We start from the raw sequence: 17,092 nt of genomic DNA on the forward strand, positions 1-17,092 counted from the left end.
GATCAAGAAAATGTCCTACATATACACACAAAATGGAATACTATTCAACCATTAAAAAAAGGGAATCCTGCCATTTAAAACAACATGGATTGACCTTGGGACATTAGGCTAAGTGAAATAAGTGAAAGGGAGAAAAAAATAACTGTATGATCTTACTTATATATGGAATCTTAAAAAAAAACAAAACAAAAAACTGAACTCATAGATACAAAGAACAGATTGGTGGCTGTTGTGGCTGTTAGCGATGAGAGTTGAGAGTGGGCAAAATGGGTGAAGGGTACAAACTTCCTGTTATAAAATAAAGAGACCTTGGGGATGTAATGCACAGCATGGTGACTACAGTTGATAATACTGCACTGTATATTTGAAAGTTGCTGGGCACCCGGGTGGCTCAGGCAGTTAACCATCTGCCTTTGGCTTGGGTCATCTGGGATCAAGCCTGCACAAAGCTCCCTGCTCAGCAGGGAGTCTGCCTCTCCCTCTCCCTCTCCCCCTCCTCCTCCCTCACCTCCCTCTCCCTTGGCCCCTCCCTGCCCTTCCTTTCCCCTCCTTCCTACCCCCTGCTTGTGCTTTCTCTCTCTTTCTCAAATAAATAAAATCTAAAAATAAATAAATAAGTTGCTAAGATAACAAATCTTAAAACTTCTCAACACCAGAAAAAAAATTTGCAACTACACATGGTGATGGATGCTAACTGAACTTACTGTGATCATTTTGCAATATATACAAATATAGAAATCATTATGTTGTACACTTGAAATTACTGTTATATGTCAATTATATCTCAATTAAAAAAAAGAATCACATGGGTCAAGTGATTTTCAATGAGGGTGCCAAGACAATTCAGTGCAGGAAAGAATAGCCTTTGTAACATGTGATGCTGCAAATCTACATAAGCTACATGCAAAAGAATGAAGTACTGATATGTGCTACAAATATTATGCTAACTGAATGAGTCTCAAATATATTATGCTAAGTGGAAAAAGCCAGACACAAAAAGTCATTTACTGTATAATCCATCTATAAGAAATATTCAGAATAGGTAAATCCATAGAGACAGATCATAGATTGTTGTTCCTAGAAGCTAAGCAGAAGGAGGAACAAGGAGTGAATGCTTAATAGGTATGAGATTTTACTCTGGAGTGATGGAAATGTTTTGGAACTAGAGAGAGGTGGTGGTTGCATAATGCTGTGAATATACTAAATGCCACTGAACTGTTAACTTTAATATTAATTCTACGTTATAGGAATTCTAGCTCAAAAAAAACATTTTTTAAGCTTTGATTTTAAAATTTTGATAAATTGTACAGTAATTCTTTTTTTTTTTTAAGGAGGGGGAGGAGCAAAGGGAGAGGGAGAAAGAGAATCTTAAGCAGGCTTAATGTCCAGAGCAGGGACCGAGGTGGGGCTCAATTTCAGGACCCTGAGATCATGACTTGAGCCAAAACCAAGAGTCAGAATGTACCACCCAGGAGCCCCTTAAACTGTATAGTAATTCTTTTTTTTAAGATTTTATTTATTTATTGGAGAAAGAGATAGAGTGCATGAGCTAGGAGTATGGGGGAGAAGCAGACTCCCCGCTGAGCAGGGAGCTCAACATGGGGCCTGATCCCAGGACCCCAGAATCAGGACCTGAGTCGAAGGCAGACAACTGACTAAGCCACCCCTGTGTGGTAATTCTTTTTAAATATTTTAATTGAGAGACAGAGAAAGCATGTGCACAAGCACCAGGGAGGGGAGGGACACAAGTAGGAGAAGCAGGTTCCCCACTGAGCAGGGAGCCAACGGGGCTTGATCTCAGGACTCATGACCAGAGCTGAAGGCAGACTCTTAACCAACCGAGCCAACCCAGCTGCCCCTATATAGTAATTCTTAAAACCAAAGTAAACCACTAATTTTTTTTCTATGCACAAACAATACCTTTTAAGCATACTAAAAAAACTTCATTAGCATTCTAGGCCTCTGCTTTCAACACCGTGATTACCCAGCTGCCTTAACCCCCCTCCAACATGTGAGCCCCTCAGGAATACAACCCATTTCTCATTTATCCATGTCCCCAGTGCTCAGCACCAGGTTTGGAGAGGATGTCTCTGTGAATATTTATTGAACTAAATTGGGCTACAGATGAGAGTCCTAGGATGCATTGCCAGCCACTGGCATGGAACACTGACCTATCCTCGTGGATGTAGGCCAAGTAGAAGAGGAGCAAGATGCAGTACTGTCTCTGGCGAGCAGTTTTCTCCATATACTGGCGATCTGATAAGAAGGCAAGGCTTTCAGGGTTCCTGCTGCTTATGTGGGGCAGCCCATGTTGTAGGAACGTGGATACCACAGAGAGTTCTGGGGAAAAAAGAAGCAAGAGAAAGCCACACAGACAACACAGGAAAGCAGATAATCAGCATATGAGTATCTACTATATGAAGAGTACTGCAAAGGGTAGCAGGGTACATGCAAGATAAAGGGAAATCAGAGTTTCTGCTTCCTTTATGCAGCCTTCAGTCTGCCAGGAGGGATGAAAGGTAACATGTGAAAGAACATGGATACAATCCTTCATTCATTCACTGACAAATGTTCCCTGAGTGGCTCCTCTAGGCCAGGCTGTGACACATAGGCCCTATCTCCAGGAGCTGGTGGCTGAGAAAAGACATAATGAGACGGTTATAGGACATGTGAGCAAGTACCCTGTTCAAACATGGAGGAGGGTGTGACTTGTATCACCTGGGGTTTGGAGGACAAGCTCCAAAAGGAGGGGACTATGAACGGTAAGCATAAAACAGGCAAAAAAAGTGAGAGCAGAGAATCCTGGGCACAGGAAGCAAGGTGCTGAAAGGCCCAGAGGCATAAGAGGACACGTTTAGGGCACAGCAAGGAGTTCAGGCTGACGGAACCAGTGATGAATAGATATGGAGTCTCAGGAGTTGCAGAACTATGTGACATTATTTGTAGCTTGAATGCTGAGTGAAGAATTTAGATTTTATCCTAAGAATACATTTCCTATGAAACCTCCGTTTCGGAAAAGACTTCAGAGTTTAAACTTTCAATAAAGTCAACTTTATAGAAAATTCACTATATTACCCTTATTTTCCACATTTCACCACAGATCAGAGGAACCTTCATCACTGTGAAGCAATGATCATCACTTCATCACTTCATCACAGTGCCCCACAGACTGATGTTTGGGGACCACAGCTGAAGGCCAGGGTGTTAGGATGATAAGACTTGGTTTTTGGATAGATCTTTCCACCAGTGGATGGAGATCGGTTGGAGGATGTAAGACCAAAAGCAGGAAGCCAAGTGAGAGGTCAAGTGAAATCTGTCCTACCAGTACAGTGGACTTACGGCCAAATGGAGGATGGAGAATGTCACACAGCAATCTAATAGCAGAGCCAGGTCAGATCTCCTAATTCTAAGTTTAGGTGATTTCTCCACCAAAGCACACTATGATCATTATCGTCAAAATGAAACTAATATTCTTGAGTTTCATATATCCACCCACCCGTTCTCCTGATATATAAAAGAAAGAAGCAGGCTACAATGTAAGTAAGGTCTGCTGTTCTTCCTGGCACTCAGATTTGACAAGGCAGATATGTGGCAAATATGTGTCCTGTTCCCAAAAGAGAGGGCGCTGTCAGCAGCAGTGAGGACAAGAGGTGCTATGCAGTGGCTACCAACGATATCTTAGGCAGCAACCATGGCAGAAGTAGTTGTGCTCGTCTCTCTGCAGGCCAGACCACACCTGAACAGGCAGAGAGCAGGACACCACGCAGAGAGGAGTGGATGCTATAGTGTGGGAACTAGGAGCCAAGCCATGTTGGAAGGAATGAAAATATTCACCTAGGCTTCTGTCTCTCTCTGCACAGTGTCAGGAAAAAAAGAAAGAGGAAGAGAGGTTTAGGAAGTAGGGAGACATGACACATCTTCATAAATGTAAAAAAGAGGAAACATGGCCAGCACTACAAAGAAGGTATCATCTTTGCTGAATGAATGAATGAATGAACAGAACAATGATTAGATTATTTTATGTTATACCAAAAGAGGTCTAGGATAGACGAACTCTTTAGGGAAGAGAACACTTCTTAATTATCACTGTGTTCACAGCAGCCCTGAGGCCTTCCTGGCGTAACAGTTCAGTGAATATTCAATAGAGGGAAAAACTTCAGCTCTCAGCCCTACATCTGCTGTTCCCCCTCTAGACTCTGAAGATACCTCTTTTAACTTACTCAGACCTCTGCTAACATGTTACGTACTCACAGAGGCCTTCCCTAACCACCTACCTAACCTGCATCTTCTCCCTCCATCACCCTCTATCCCTTTGTCCAGTTTTATTTTTTTCATAGCACTTAACTCATTTCTGACATTGTATCTGTGTGTTTACTGTCTACCTCTGTCATCCCATAAGGACAGAACTTTGAAATTCTATAACCAGCACTTGGCACACAGAAGATGCTCAAGAAATACTTTTTGAATGAAGAAACAAAGAAGTGGAACAGGCCATTCAAAGTATTTTGAGAAGTCTCTGGAGGTAACAAGCAGAGAGCGAAAAGTCTGGTGTAAGGGAAGTTACAGAAGAGATGGCCAGGATGAGGAACTAGGCTTGATAAGCTTTGGGGTCTTTCTCAACCTTTTGAGTCTAAGGATCCAGCAACCTCAGGTTCTTATTGTTTTCTGACTCTACTATCTCATCTCCCTAGGTGTTAACCTACAGTCCCACCATTCCATGACTTCATGTTTCCTCTGGGCAGCTTCTAGCAAAGAGGTCATAATTATTGTGATATTGACTCACTACCCAGCTAATCAACAAAGGCATCCAGACTGTAAAAGATCACCACTGACCTGATGAATGGTCAGGCTGCAGCGTCTTACCTTCTTTGGAAAGTGGTTCTGTCTTCTCTGGAGTGGAGAGGAGGTTGAGGATCATGTAATAGAGGAAGCTGGAACATACCTGATTTAGGGCTGAGTGCCTTAGAGGGTGGAGGGGAAGAGAGAACAGGAGAGAGGATGTTGCAACTTTGGCTGGGACAGCATTATCCCTGCCATATACCGGGGCACCACTGCCTTGTGCCAGAGCCCAGTGAAATTCTAGCCATCCGTGGCCCTAGAAAAAGAGTTCTGGAGGTAGCTGTGAATAATAAATATGGAACCTGCTGCCACAGCTGTAACTTAGACACACAAGCATTCACTAAAATTTAACTGAAAAAATAAATCAAGGAGGGCTACTGAACTCCAACTTAACAAACCATACTAACAAAAAATGAGTGCTGCTAAGCCAGGAAAGGGCTTGGGAATACTAGTTTAAAACAAAGCTATTGAATCAAGACAAGTAGTCAAGAAGAACTACCTGTCCAATCCAAAATTGTGACTTTGAATCCAGACAGATCCCTGTGTTTGTATTCCCTCCTGAAGATTGGTGTTTTATTCAGAGATATGCAAGGAGACTTAGTGCTTTATGGTCACCTTGCAGGCTGTAGGCAGTAACAAATGGACTCTGTCAAGTAAACGCAGAGACAGGTAGAAAACCATAAATGGGAAGGAAGAAAAGGTTACTCTAGAAACGTAACAAGACAGAGACTGAAGTCTCTGGTTTTTTTGTTTTGTTTTGTTTTCACTTTTTTAAGATTTTATTTATTTATTCATGAGAGACACAGAGATAGAGCACAGGCAGAGGGAGAAGCAGGCTCTCTGAGGGGAGCCTGATGCAGGACTCAATCCTGGGACAATGCCCTGAGCCAAAGGCAGATACTCAGCCACTGAGCCACCCAGGCATTCCAGAAGTCTCTACCTTGAACAAGAGAGCTTCTCCTCTGGAAATGCTCAGCTAGCAGTATCTAGAACATGACTCACTCTCTCTCTCTCTCTCTCTCTCTCTCTGGTCTCTTCTTTCATTACCCTCTGAGGGCTTCCATTCCCCCATTTGTACAACGACTGGGGTTAGACAAATGATCTCTAAGAGGCTTTACAGCTTTGATGTAACAGATGCCCATCCAAGTATCACATGGAATGAGTGTCTCAACAGAACCAGATTAAATAAAAGTTGTAGAAGCCCGTCCAGCTCATACCACCAGCTGCTGAGCAATTCTGACACTGTGTCAATCCCCCCATGAAAAAACCACACCAGTCAGAAATTTCTACTCGTCCAATCAAGGACACTGGCTGGTTGGCACTAATTCTGCCTGAGACCATACATACCTCAGACTGCTGCAGAACCTGGCCTTCAGTTCCAGGGTTAGTCGTATGAATGATGAGGAAGCTTGGGAGAAGTGGGAAGAAAGCAGAGAGTAGCTGTTTGCTTGTTTGTTGTTTTGTTTTGTTTTGTTTTGTTTAGATTTTATTTATCAACGAGAGACACACAGAGAGAGGCAGAGACACAGGCAGAGGGAGAAGCAGGATCCATGCAGGGAGCCCGACGCGGGACTCGATTTCCGGTCTCCAAGATCACGCCCTGGGTCGAAGGTGGTGCTAAACTGCTGGGCCACCAGGGCTGCCCAGCTGTTGTTGTTTTTTTGATAGATTTATTTTTTTTTAATTTTTATTATTTATGATAGTCACAGAGAGAGAGAGAGAGAGAGAGAGAGAGAGAGAGAGAGGCAGAGACATAGGCAGAGGGAGAAGCAGGCTCCATGCACCAGGAGCCCGATGTGGGATTCGATCCCCGGTCTCCAGGATCGCGCCCTGGGCCGAAGGCAGGCGCCAAACCGCAACGCCACCCAGGGATCCCCGATAGATTTATTTTTTAAGATTTTATATCTTTATTCATGAGAGATACACAGAGAGAGGCAGAGACATAGGCAGAAGGAAAAGCAGGCTCCATGCAGGGAGCCTGATGCAGGGACTCAATCCCAGGGCCCCGGGATCATGACCTGAGTCAAAGGCAGACATTCAATCACTGAGAGCAGTTTAAACCAGACTTAGGACATGCTCATCCTGGCTCATACTGATCACATCCTCTACTACCTTCCCAAATCAAATTCTCTTCTAGCGAGCTTCCTCTCAATAAAAATCATCATGACCCACCTAGATGGCAGTTACAACCCAAGGCATTACCCTGAGCTGTTCCCTCTCCCTCCTGCCCCACAGTCAGCTGGTGCACATCCCCTAACACTGCCTTAGTTCCTATCACCAGACTGAGTTAATGCAAGAGATTGAACTGTTTTCTCCAATCTTGCCTCCCTCTAACTCATGGTCCACACTAATCCACAAATGATCTTTCTAAAACAGAAATCTGACTCTACCAATCTTATCTAAGACTCAAAGCTCTGGAGCACATGGGTGGCTCAGTGGTTGAGCATCTGCCTTCAGCTCAGGTCATGATCTCAGGGTCCTGGGATTGGGTCCTGCGTCAGGCTCCCTGCATGGAGCCTGTTTCTCCCTCTGCCTGTGTCTCTGCCTTTCTCTCTGTCATGAATAAATAAAATCTTTAAAAAAAATAAAAAATAAAAAAGTCTGTTTCTTAAAAAAAGAAAGAAGACAGTATCTGACAATAGTAAGAGTGTAATAAATGTTAGTTATTAGTTATTAATTATTATTACCTTTCTCTCTCCTCCCTTACTGTTTTTGGCTCTTTTCCCCTTCCCATTCTCACCATCACTACTACTTTCTAAGGAAAATAAAGCAGACTCTGACTCTGACTCCTGGGCTTATTCTGCAGATTGAAGTATTTACAAGGTGACTACGGGAAAAGTGAGAAAGGAAGGTTTATGCTTCGGAGGAAAAAATGACTAGTAAGAGAAGAAAATAAATAGATGCAAGAAGGCCTGGAGATGGCTAAGGTAGTTGAGAGCCACAGGGGTTCAATTTTAAGAAGGCGGTTCAGCATACAGATAGACAGCAGCTTTCACATGGAGTGCCACCCCTTACCAAGGCATCTGGAAGCATGTGGGGACAATTTTCAGGTGTCACGATGACTGGGGGTACTTCTGACATTCAGCAGTCAGAAGTCAGAGATGCTAAAACATCTTGTGAGGTCTGAGTATGAAGTATGGAGAGCAATATGGAAAGACGTGTGCTGTGGGCTCTGAGGTGGAACTCCTTGACATTCTCAGAGAAGTATCAGTAAATTTGAGAAGTTACTTTAAGTACCTTTGATTGTTGGATGGTATTCCCTTCCACCCAACACTGAGCAGAATATGGATATTGACTCTGAGTGATTACATAAACCTCCGTCAACAGGAAGTGGGCTCTCTTTGAATACTCTGAGCACCTGCCTCCCTCCTGACTTTCACACTTGCCTGCTGCCTACCGAGCTTCTTGGAGAACTTCTCCTTCATGTGAGGGACGATGATAAAGAGGCTGTGTAGAATCGAGAGGAAAACTTCCATCAGGTTTGGATGGGTGGCCTGTTCTGAGTGTCTCTGCAAAGAACCAGAAGGAAGAACACAGCACACCAGGACTGAGTCTCTGAAGAAGAAAGCATCAGCAAAACTGGCACGAAATCTAGCAACAGTAGACTACCTCCTTTCACTTGAAGGGCACAAGAAAAGCTAGGGAACCTGAAGTCACAAGCCTGCATCCAAGGCTTATATCCACCATTTAATAAGTTGTATAAGACGCATTACCTCTGGGCTTCTGCACCAAAAAGAATAAAACAGGAATAACAACAAGACCTATATCCGAGAAACAAATGATATCTGATTGTAAAAAGTACCTTCTAAACTATAATGCAGAGTAACACTCAAGTTTCTTTTTTTTTTTTAAAGTAGGCTCCACACTGAATGAAAGGCTTGAACTCATGACCCTAAGATCAAGAGTCATGCTCTACCGACTGAGCCAGCCAAGCACCCCTCCCTGACACTCAAGTTTCTAAGACCATTGCCGTTAGTAATAGTCATATGGTTTACAAACTATCTTCACTTTTTTTTTCATGTGATCTCTAAACACTAGTCATTAGGCAGCTTGATGTAGCAGACAGAGCTCTGGATTGATTAAGAGTAAACAAACCTGGGTTCCAGTCAAGCTCTGCAAAAAGTCACTGTTCCCATGGGTCAGTTACCCTCCCCTCTCAGTGTCTCAGTTCCCTACATGTAAAAGCTAGAGTCTCAAGGATGTGGTTCTTAAAGATACCTTTCCTTTGGTTTTTTTTTTTTTTTTTTTTTTTAAGATTTTATTTATTTATTCATGATAGTCACACAGAGAGAGAGAGAGAGAGAGGCAGAGACATAGGCAGAGGGAGAAGCAGGCTCCATGCAGGGAGCCCGACGTGGGACTCGATCCCGGGTCTCCAGGATCACGCCCTGGGCCAAAGGCAGGCGCCAAACCACTGCGCCACCCAGGGATCCCTTTCCTTTGGTTTTTAAACAACAACGAAAAGGTTTTTATTTAGAAAGGTAATAAAGGGACGCCTGGGTGGCTAAGTGGTTTGGCACATGCCTTCGGCCTAGGGCATGGTCCTGGGGTCCCAGGATCAAGTCCCACATCAGGCTCCCTGCATGGGGCCTGCTTCTCCCTCTGCCTGTATCATTGCCCCCCCTTTCTCTCTCTGTGCTTCTCATGAATAAGTAGATGAAATCGAAGAAAGAAAGAAAGAAAAGAAAGAAAGAAAGAAAGAAAGAAAGAAAGAAAGAAAGAAAGAAAGAAAATACATGCTAATTAAAGAAAATGTATAAAATACAGAAAAGTAGAAAGAATAATATAATAATTCTATCATCTAGTTCTAGGTCTGACTAACACTTCATAGAAAGAAGGCAGAACAGATGAGGAAACCATCGTGAAACACTTAAGAGTTACTGCTTAGTGAGTGCCAATCAGAGCATGCATCTAGCCTATAGCTCCTGATGGTTACCCACCTGAAGACTCTGGTAGGCTGGCTTAAAGGCTTCTTCCAAGAGGTCTCTGCCCCCAGAACCAGAGTTCTGCTACTGAAACTCCCTGCTGCTACCTACTATTTCCGGTAGGTGTTTGGAGGTGCCCTGACTAAAAGGCACTGCAGAATCACAGGATGTCCAAACCTCAAAGAGGACAAGACTTATTACCTAAAGTCAACCAAGCAGTCAGCTGCTCTGGACCCAGCTTTTCCTACCACCTCCATCTCAAGTCAGCTCCAAACAAAGCGCTTTTGGATCAGGTCTCTCTTTAGAGTGGCCAATCTCATTTTACAGAATACATGTGTTCCTTAGTGAAACTTGAATCATAGACATTCACCACTGTTCTTTACTAATCATAAGGACACACTAGTTCAAATTTCAGTATTGTTGTGCACTTGCTTTACAACTATTGGAACATGACAACCTCATCTTTATTTTTTTTTTTTTTGACAACCTCATCTTTAAATTGGGATAATTATAGTACCCATCTCATATAATCACTAGGATGATCAAATTAGGTAATGAATACGAAGCACTTATCACCCCATAAACACTGTTTATTTATTATTTTACTATTACTGCTTTCTATTTTTTATTAAGAGGCATGTATTAATGTAAAAGAAGAACACACTTTGGAGTTTTTTGGGTTTTTAGGGTTTTTTTTAAGATTAAAAAAATTTTTTTAAATTTAAAAAAATTTTAAGTAATTTCTACACCCAACATGGGGCTCAAACCCACATCCCAAGGCCAAGAGTCACACACTCCACTGACTGAGCCCGCCAGGTGCTGCTACACTTTGTTTCCAAAACCAAAAGAAAAATGCCTAAACAACAGTATTGTTGTGCTGAGACCCTCAGAAGATCTAGATGAGTACTTGCTGTCTGTCTCAGCCTGGCTCAGTATCATACTCTTCTCCTCCTCAAAATTCATGCTATCTGTGGCTCAAGGGAACTCACCATCACCATGGGGATACAAAGGGAGTCACAGGCACTAAGAAGAAATTCTGAGAAGGCCTCCAAAGTGTCTTCCTTCTCGGCACTGGGAGCTGTGAATGGATTCTCCTGGGCTGAAGGCTCGCTCTGGAATTCCACAGCCAACCTAAGAAATCAATATGTGAGTATAACCACTACTACCTATACAACATAAAGGTTAGAAGCATCCTCCCAGAGGGACACCTGAGCTCAGGATTCAGGGAAAATATCCCCATCAGCAGATCTGGAGACAACTCGAGAGGCCTCAATCATGGAGGACTTGGTCCTTAGCTACTGCTCCAGCTTCGTGCTCCTCACCTCCTCTCCCATAATACATGACTCTTCTACCCTACTACATGTACTTCCCTGAACATACCATGCTACTTGCTATTTCACATCTCTTTACCTTTACAGATGCTGCTCCCTCTCTCAGGAATGCCCTCCCCAGATCTGTGACAACCTAATGAATTCCCCATATATATCCACAAAACTGCCTCTTTCCCAAGAGACTGTGAGCTCCTTGTGGGCAGGAGTCAATCTGACCTTATCTTTCTACTCCCACTGTCTAGCCACAGGCTTGACACATTATTTGGAAAGAGGAACAAAGCTGAATGAGACACATTCTCAATGTAGAGTAACAAAAACTTCACCAGGAGGGAATCTTTAGAAACCTCCTACCCTAGCTCCTCCTCCTCAAACCTCCTCTCCATACCCTTCCACACACACATCCCCAACCTCTGTCCCAGCCAAAGCATTCTCACTATGCAAAAAAGCACCAAAAATCAAGAAAACTTCGTCCTTAGTCTGATTCTCTTCCACCTTGACCCTCCATAATACTGCCTCAGAACACAGAGGGCCCCTCACCTGCAGGCATTTCTAAACCCCTCCAGGGTGCTCAGTAGGAATTTTCCCCTTCGAAGAACGGCCTTCCCAGAATCTCTACTGGAGGCATGGCCCTGAAGTGAGAAGGAGACAGGGCACCTATTAGCCAAGTACCTACTCTGTGTCCCAATTTGTGCTTGGAGGACCACAGGCTTCTTCCTCTCACTGGAGCCTGGCATTCCCACACACATAACACTTTCCAGGGGATCCTGGTTATATATATCCTCGCAGATTTAGTCATCTAACAGCTCTGGGGGAACATTAATCATCTGTCTCCTGGTGAACCACAGGACTGCTCTTGTTCTATTATATGCAGAAAGCTGTCACAGGCTGGTGGACATTAGCCTAACTGGCTCTAATGCCCATGTTAGTTGCTTCCAAAACACACGAAAATCCCACCCTATCAGGTGTGATAAACTTCGTTTCCAAAGTTAATTCTGAAAGACATAACAAACATCCATATTACCCATATCTTTCTGATATTTTAAGTCCATGGACCATTAAAAGCCAACACATTGCACATTGGTCAGATTCTTTCTAAGCTCCTAGTGACTCCAGCCTTAAATAATTTTGTGAGCATGTTTACTTTTAACTGCTTGGATGATATAAAAGACAAAATGGTATAATATAGTAGGTTTGGGTACAACTTACTGGGTTGTACTATTTGGGATTTACTATCCAAATCAGATAACTTGTTAGTTTTGGACCTTAGAGAAAAATTAGTTAACCCTGTGGCTTCAGTTTCCAAATCTGCAAAGACAAAGATAGCAATTATTAAGCTTCACAGCTCTGCCATTAAGGGGGAAAAAATAACATCTCATTATAGATATGTGTGCATGAGAAAGAGCTATAAAGAAGCATACAAAGGTAAAGCAATTATCTTCTTAAAACACACCATACATGATCTCCAGAAGAGACCGGCTGCATACAGTGTACTGACCAGGGGCCTCCTGCTCAGTGGGGTCTGGGAAAAATCTGCACAGCGACTCAGCATGGCTTCAAGCAAGGCTCGCAGTTCCCTGTACTGCACAGGTGGAGTACTCTGATGGTCCTTCCTGCAGCCAGAGAGACAACAGCAAGCGTAGGGTAAGATAAGGGTATTCCAAGACACCCTCAGGTTCTTAAGCAATGAGGGACAATGTGATGGATCAAAATACAGGTTCAGGATCTGATCTGATAAAAATCCTTGCTCCAGGGATCCCTGGGTGGCGCAGCGGTTTAGCGCCTGCCTTTGGCCCAGGGCGTGATCCTGGAGACCTAGGATCGAATCCCACGTCGGGCTCCCGGTGCATGGAGCCTGCTTCTCCCTCTGCCTATGTCTCTGCCTCTCTCTCTCTCTCTCTCTGTGACTATCATAAATAAATTAAAAAAAAAAAAAGTTTAAAAAAAGAAAAAAAAATCCTTGCTCCAACACTTGTCTAGCTGCATGACTTTGTGCACATTCCTCATCCTCCCTAATCCTCAGTTTCTTCACCTACTAAATGAGAGGTAATAGTACTTTCTTCATTAAATTCTTTTAAGGATTAAATTTGATAATGTACGCCAACCACTTAGCATGATGCTTAATAGATAGAAAGCCCTTTTAAATGACAGTGTTGACTATTATTGCTGTTATTAAGGAGACAGAGGGCTTTCTCAAAACGAAGTACTATCTAGAACTGAAGGTGCCTCAAGAGATATATATGGCCACTGTCCTCAAATTAGTAATACGCTCTCATGGGGAAGAGAGACCAAATTTGCTCTCTGTTACCGTGGTAAGGAAAACCACAATTTACTTTCTAAGAGTCAAACTCTATAAAGGTAAAAAAAAAAATCTAGGCAGGGTGAGCTCCCCATTCTTAGAAATTATAAGCAAAGACTAGAAACTAGCTTTGGAGATTCAATCGTTGTGAGTGTGGGGTAAATATGGAAAGTAACACATAGGGTCCATTTGAACTTTTATATTCCATTGATTCAGGGAGGCAAGAGTCATAGACTAGTCTAATTGTGAGCTCCAAGAGGCCAGAGACCAACTCTGTCTTTTCATTTTACCTAAACAGAGCTAGATGCATTATAAACTAATGATAAATTTTAAAAGATGTTAAATGAATGAATGACTACTTGACAGGGTATAAAGTAGCTGTATTAGTAGTAGTATTTGTTTCCTAGGGGTACTGTAACAAATCATCAAAACTGCACGGCTTAAAACAACAGAAAAATTTCCTCACATATTTCTGGGGGCTAGAAATCTAAAATCAAGGTTGGCTCCCTCTAATGACTCTAGGGAAGAATCCTGCCTTGCCCCTTAGCTACTGGTGGCTGCCAGCAATCCCTGTCATTCCTTGCCTCATAGCTGCATCATTCCACTTTCTGCCTCTTCTTCACATGGCGACCTTCCCTGTGTGTGTGTGTGTGTCTGTGTTACTATATGTCCAAATCCCCCTCTCCTTATAAGGGCACCAGTCTTTGGATTTAGGAGCGCAGATTATATGACTTCATTTTAATTCAAATATATCTACAAAGGCCCTATTTCCAAATAAGGTCACATTCACAGGTTATTGGTGGGCCTGAATTTTAGAGGGACACTATTCAACCCAGTGCAGTAACAAAGGAGAAATCTATGTCAACCCTCATCACCACGCCTTTTCTGAACACTAAGAGTAATTTGTTGGGCCTTCTAACAGGCCTTCAGTTTACTGTTGATAGTTAAGGCTTTTTTAAAAAATAATTTATTTACTTGTTTGTGAGAGACACAGAGAGAAAGGCAGAGACACAGGCAGAGGGAGAAGCAGACTCCCTGTGGGGAGCCCAATGTGGGACTCGATTCCAGGACCCTGGGATCAGAACCTGAGCTGAACACAGATGCTCAACCACTGAGCCAGCAGGCATCCTGATAGTTAAGGCTTGATTTTCCTTTCCTTCTTCATTTCTAGAAGCTCTAAGTTTCTATCCATACTGATTGCCAAGCCCTGATTCCACTATCTTTAAATTCTTTTCAGCAGTTCTCATTCCTCATTCCCTCTTCCAGTGATGCTTCCCAGAGACTCAGTGAACCACTCCACCTCAGAAGGACCATCTCAATACACATTCTGGGAAATTAACATGAAAAGTAAAATCATCTAAGGATTAAGAACTAGCCCCCTATTCAGCACTCTCCACAATTCTGACCCAACCAGCTTTCCCAGCTTCTTCATGTATTACTCACCTTCACACAACCTTCTGGCCAGACTGGTTACTATACCCTAAGTAATCCCCTAAACTTTCCCATGCATATGGTCCTTCCACAAACCTAAATCTCTCTCATCCCTCTTAGCACAGCTCAAACACCACTCACCTCCTGCCTGAAAGGTGCTATCAGTCCCCCCATAACACTGACCTCCTGGGAGACTTCCAGTTCTACATGGGCACCTCTAATTGACACTGCTCTTACTCTGTGCCTTTGTTACTGTTAGTTTACTCACCTCACCCTCACTTGGATTCATGCCCCAGATTTAGAGACTCAAATCCAGGAAAGGACAGAGGTGGAAAAGAAATAGACTGAAGTCATTGTAATGTAAATGTTATTTTTTGTTTCCATTTTTAGAACCAACCTAGTGTCAAATCAAGAAGATTTAAATATGGTTACAGAAGAGACTATAAATATTAACAACGTTTACCATGTAAAATTGAAAAGTACAGCTGACTGACCCTGAAAAGCAGAAGGTAGGGAGGAAAAAGGAAAAGCTGGATGCTCATAAACTCAGCTAACCAAGCAGAGAGTCAAAAGATACTGCTTCGAGTTGAGGGAACAAGAAAAACAAGATTTAAGCATACGATCTAAAGATTTCAAGAGAAAATATTAACTAGCAAAAATGCCAAGGAAATGTAGAGAAGACAAAATAATATGATCTCAGTCTTGGCCTTTCTTACTGGTGACTCAATTAATAATGTCCTAAATTGACAAATGAAGAAACAGCATTATATAAACATATTATCTAGATGTAGGGGGATAATCACCCAAACTAAAATCAAAATGAGTAAAGACCTTAGGATCTCTTAGTCTTACCATTCATTTTGATATCCTTCATTCAAATGCTTTCAGGAGTGAGGTATATAGTAGTGAACAAACTGACAGGGTCCCTGACCTCTTGGAGATTATATTAAAGTGGAAAGAGACACAAAACAAATGAATTAGCAAGAACTATCAAGGGTCTGGTAGGTGTTATAACAACCTAATGGAAAAAATAAATAAATAAAATAAAATAAAAAAAATAAAAAAAATAAAAATAAAAATAAAAATAAAAAAATAAAAAAACCTAATGGGTAGGTTAGGGAATCATGCTCTGAATGCAACCTGAATGATGGGAAGAAGTCAGTCATGGAAAGATTTTAGGGAAGAGCATTTTGGGCAGAAAGAACAATTTGTAGGAAGAAAATAGGAGGAAAGTTTGGACTAAAACAAAAGACTGAGATTTTTTAAAAATTATATCCATGAAATGAATAGAGTAAAATGCTATTTAAAAATATGCAGATGGGGGGATCCCTGGGTGGCTCAGCGGTTTGGCGCCTGCCTTTGGCCCAGGGCACGATCCTGGGGTCCCAAGATCAAGTCCCACGTCGGGCTCCTGGCATGGAGCCCGCTTCTCCCTCCTCCTGTGTCTCTGCCTCTCTCTCAATCTCTCTGTCTATCATGAATAAATAAATAAATCTTAAAAAAAAAATGCAGATGGAGCACCTGGCTGGTGAGTGGAACATGCGACTCTTGATCTCAGGGTCATGAGTTCCAGCCCCACATTGAGTGTAAAGCTTATTTTAAAATATATATATAATATTTAAAAATTTTTTTAGGGATCCCTGGGTGGCACAGCGGTTTGGTGCCTGCCTTTGGCCCAGGGCGCGATCCTGGAGACCCGGGATTGAATCCCACATCAGGCTCCCGGTGCATGGAGCCTGCTTCTCCCTCTGCCTGTGTCTCTGCCTCTCTCTCTCTCTCTGACTATCATAAATAAATTAAAAAAAAATTTTTTTTTAAATAAAAAAAATAAAAATAAAAAAATAAAAAATTTTTAAAAAATCATGCAGAGAATTGGAAAGAACTCTTCCAAACTAAAAATATAAAAGCAGGGGTGCCTGGGTGGCTCAGTTGGTTGAGTGTCTGCCTTTGGCTCAGGTCATGATCCCTGTGTCCTGGGACTGAGCCCTGCATTGGGCTCCCTGATCAGCCAGGAGACTGCTCCTCCCTCTCCCACTCCCCCTGCTTGTGCTCTCTCTCTCTCTGTCAAATAAATAAATAAAATCTTTTAAAAATATATGAAAGCAAAAATAAAACATACAATAAGAGGGTTGAAAGATAAAGTCAAGAAAATTTCCAAGAAACTAGTGTATAATGACAAAAAGATGAAGAGCTGTCAGAAAAGAAAGACAATTAGAGGACCAAACCAGGTTCAACATTTGAATGGCAGTTCCAGAAAGAGAAAACAGAGT

General features: G+C 42.4%; 1 protein-coding gene across 1 annotated transcript in view; it reads right to left on the reverse strand.

Moving 5' to 3' along the window:
* Positions 1-17,092, reverse strand: part of MEI1 (meiotic double-stranded break formation protein 1) — a 73,741-nt gene that overhangs the window by 40,036 nt on the left and 16,613 nt on the right. The window contains exons 12-18 of the mRNA XM_026017401.2: positions 12,591-12,705; positions 11,633-11,724; positions 10,754-10,895; positions 8,237-8,348; positions 6,187-6,247; positions 4,864-4,961; positions 2,172-2,340 (exon numbers count right to left, since the gene is read on the reverse strand). Coding sequence (XP_025873186.2) covers positions 2,172-2,340; positions 4,864-4,961; positions 6,187-6,247; positions 8,237-8,348; positions 10,754-10,895; positions 11,633-11,724; positions 12,591-12,705 — 789 coding nt within the window. The remainder of the gene's footprint in view (positions 1-2,171; positions 2,341-4,863; positions 4,962-6,186; positions 6,248-8,236; positions 8,349-10,753; positions 10,896-11,632; positions 11,725-12,590; positions 12,706-17,092) is intronic.

The sequence above is a fragment of the Vulpes vulpes genome, chromosome 16 (genome assembly GCF_048418805.1).
Source record: "Vulpes vulpes isolate BD-2025 chromosome 16, VulVul3, whole genome shotgun sequence".
NCBI lineage: Eukaryota > Metazoa > Chordata > Mammalia > Carnivora > Canidae > Vulpes > Vulpes vulpes.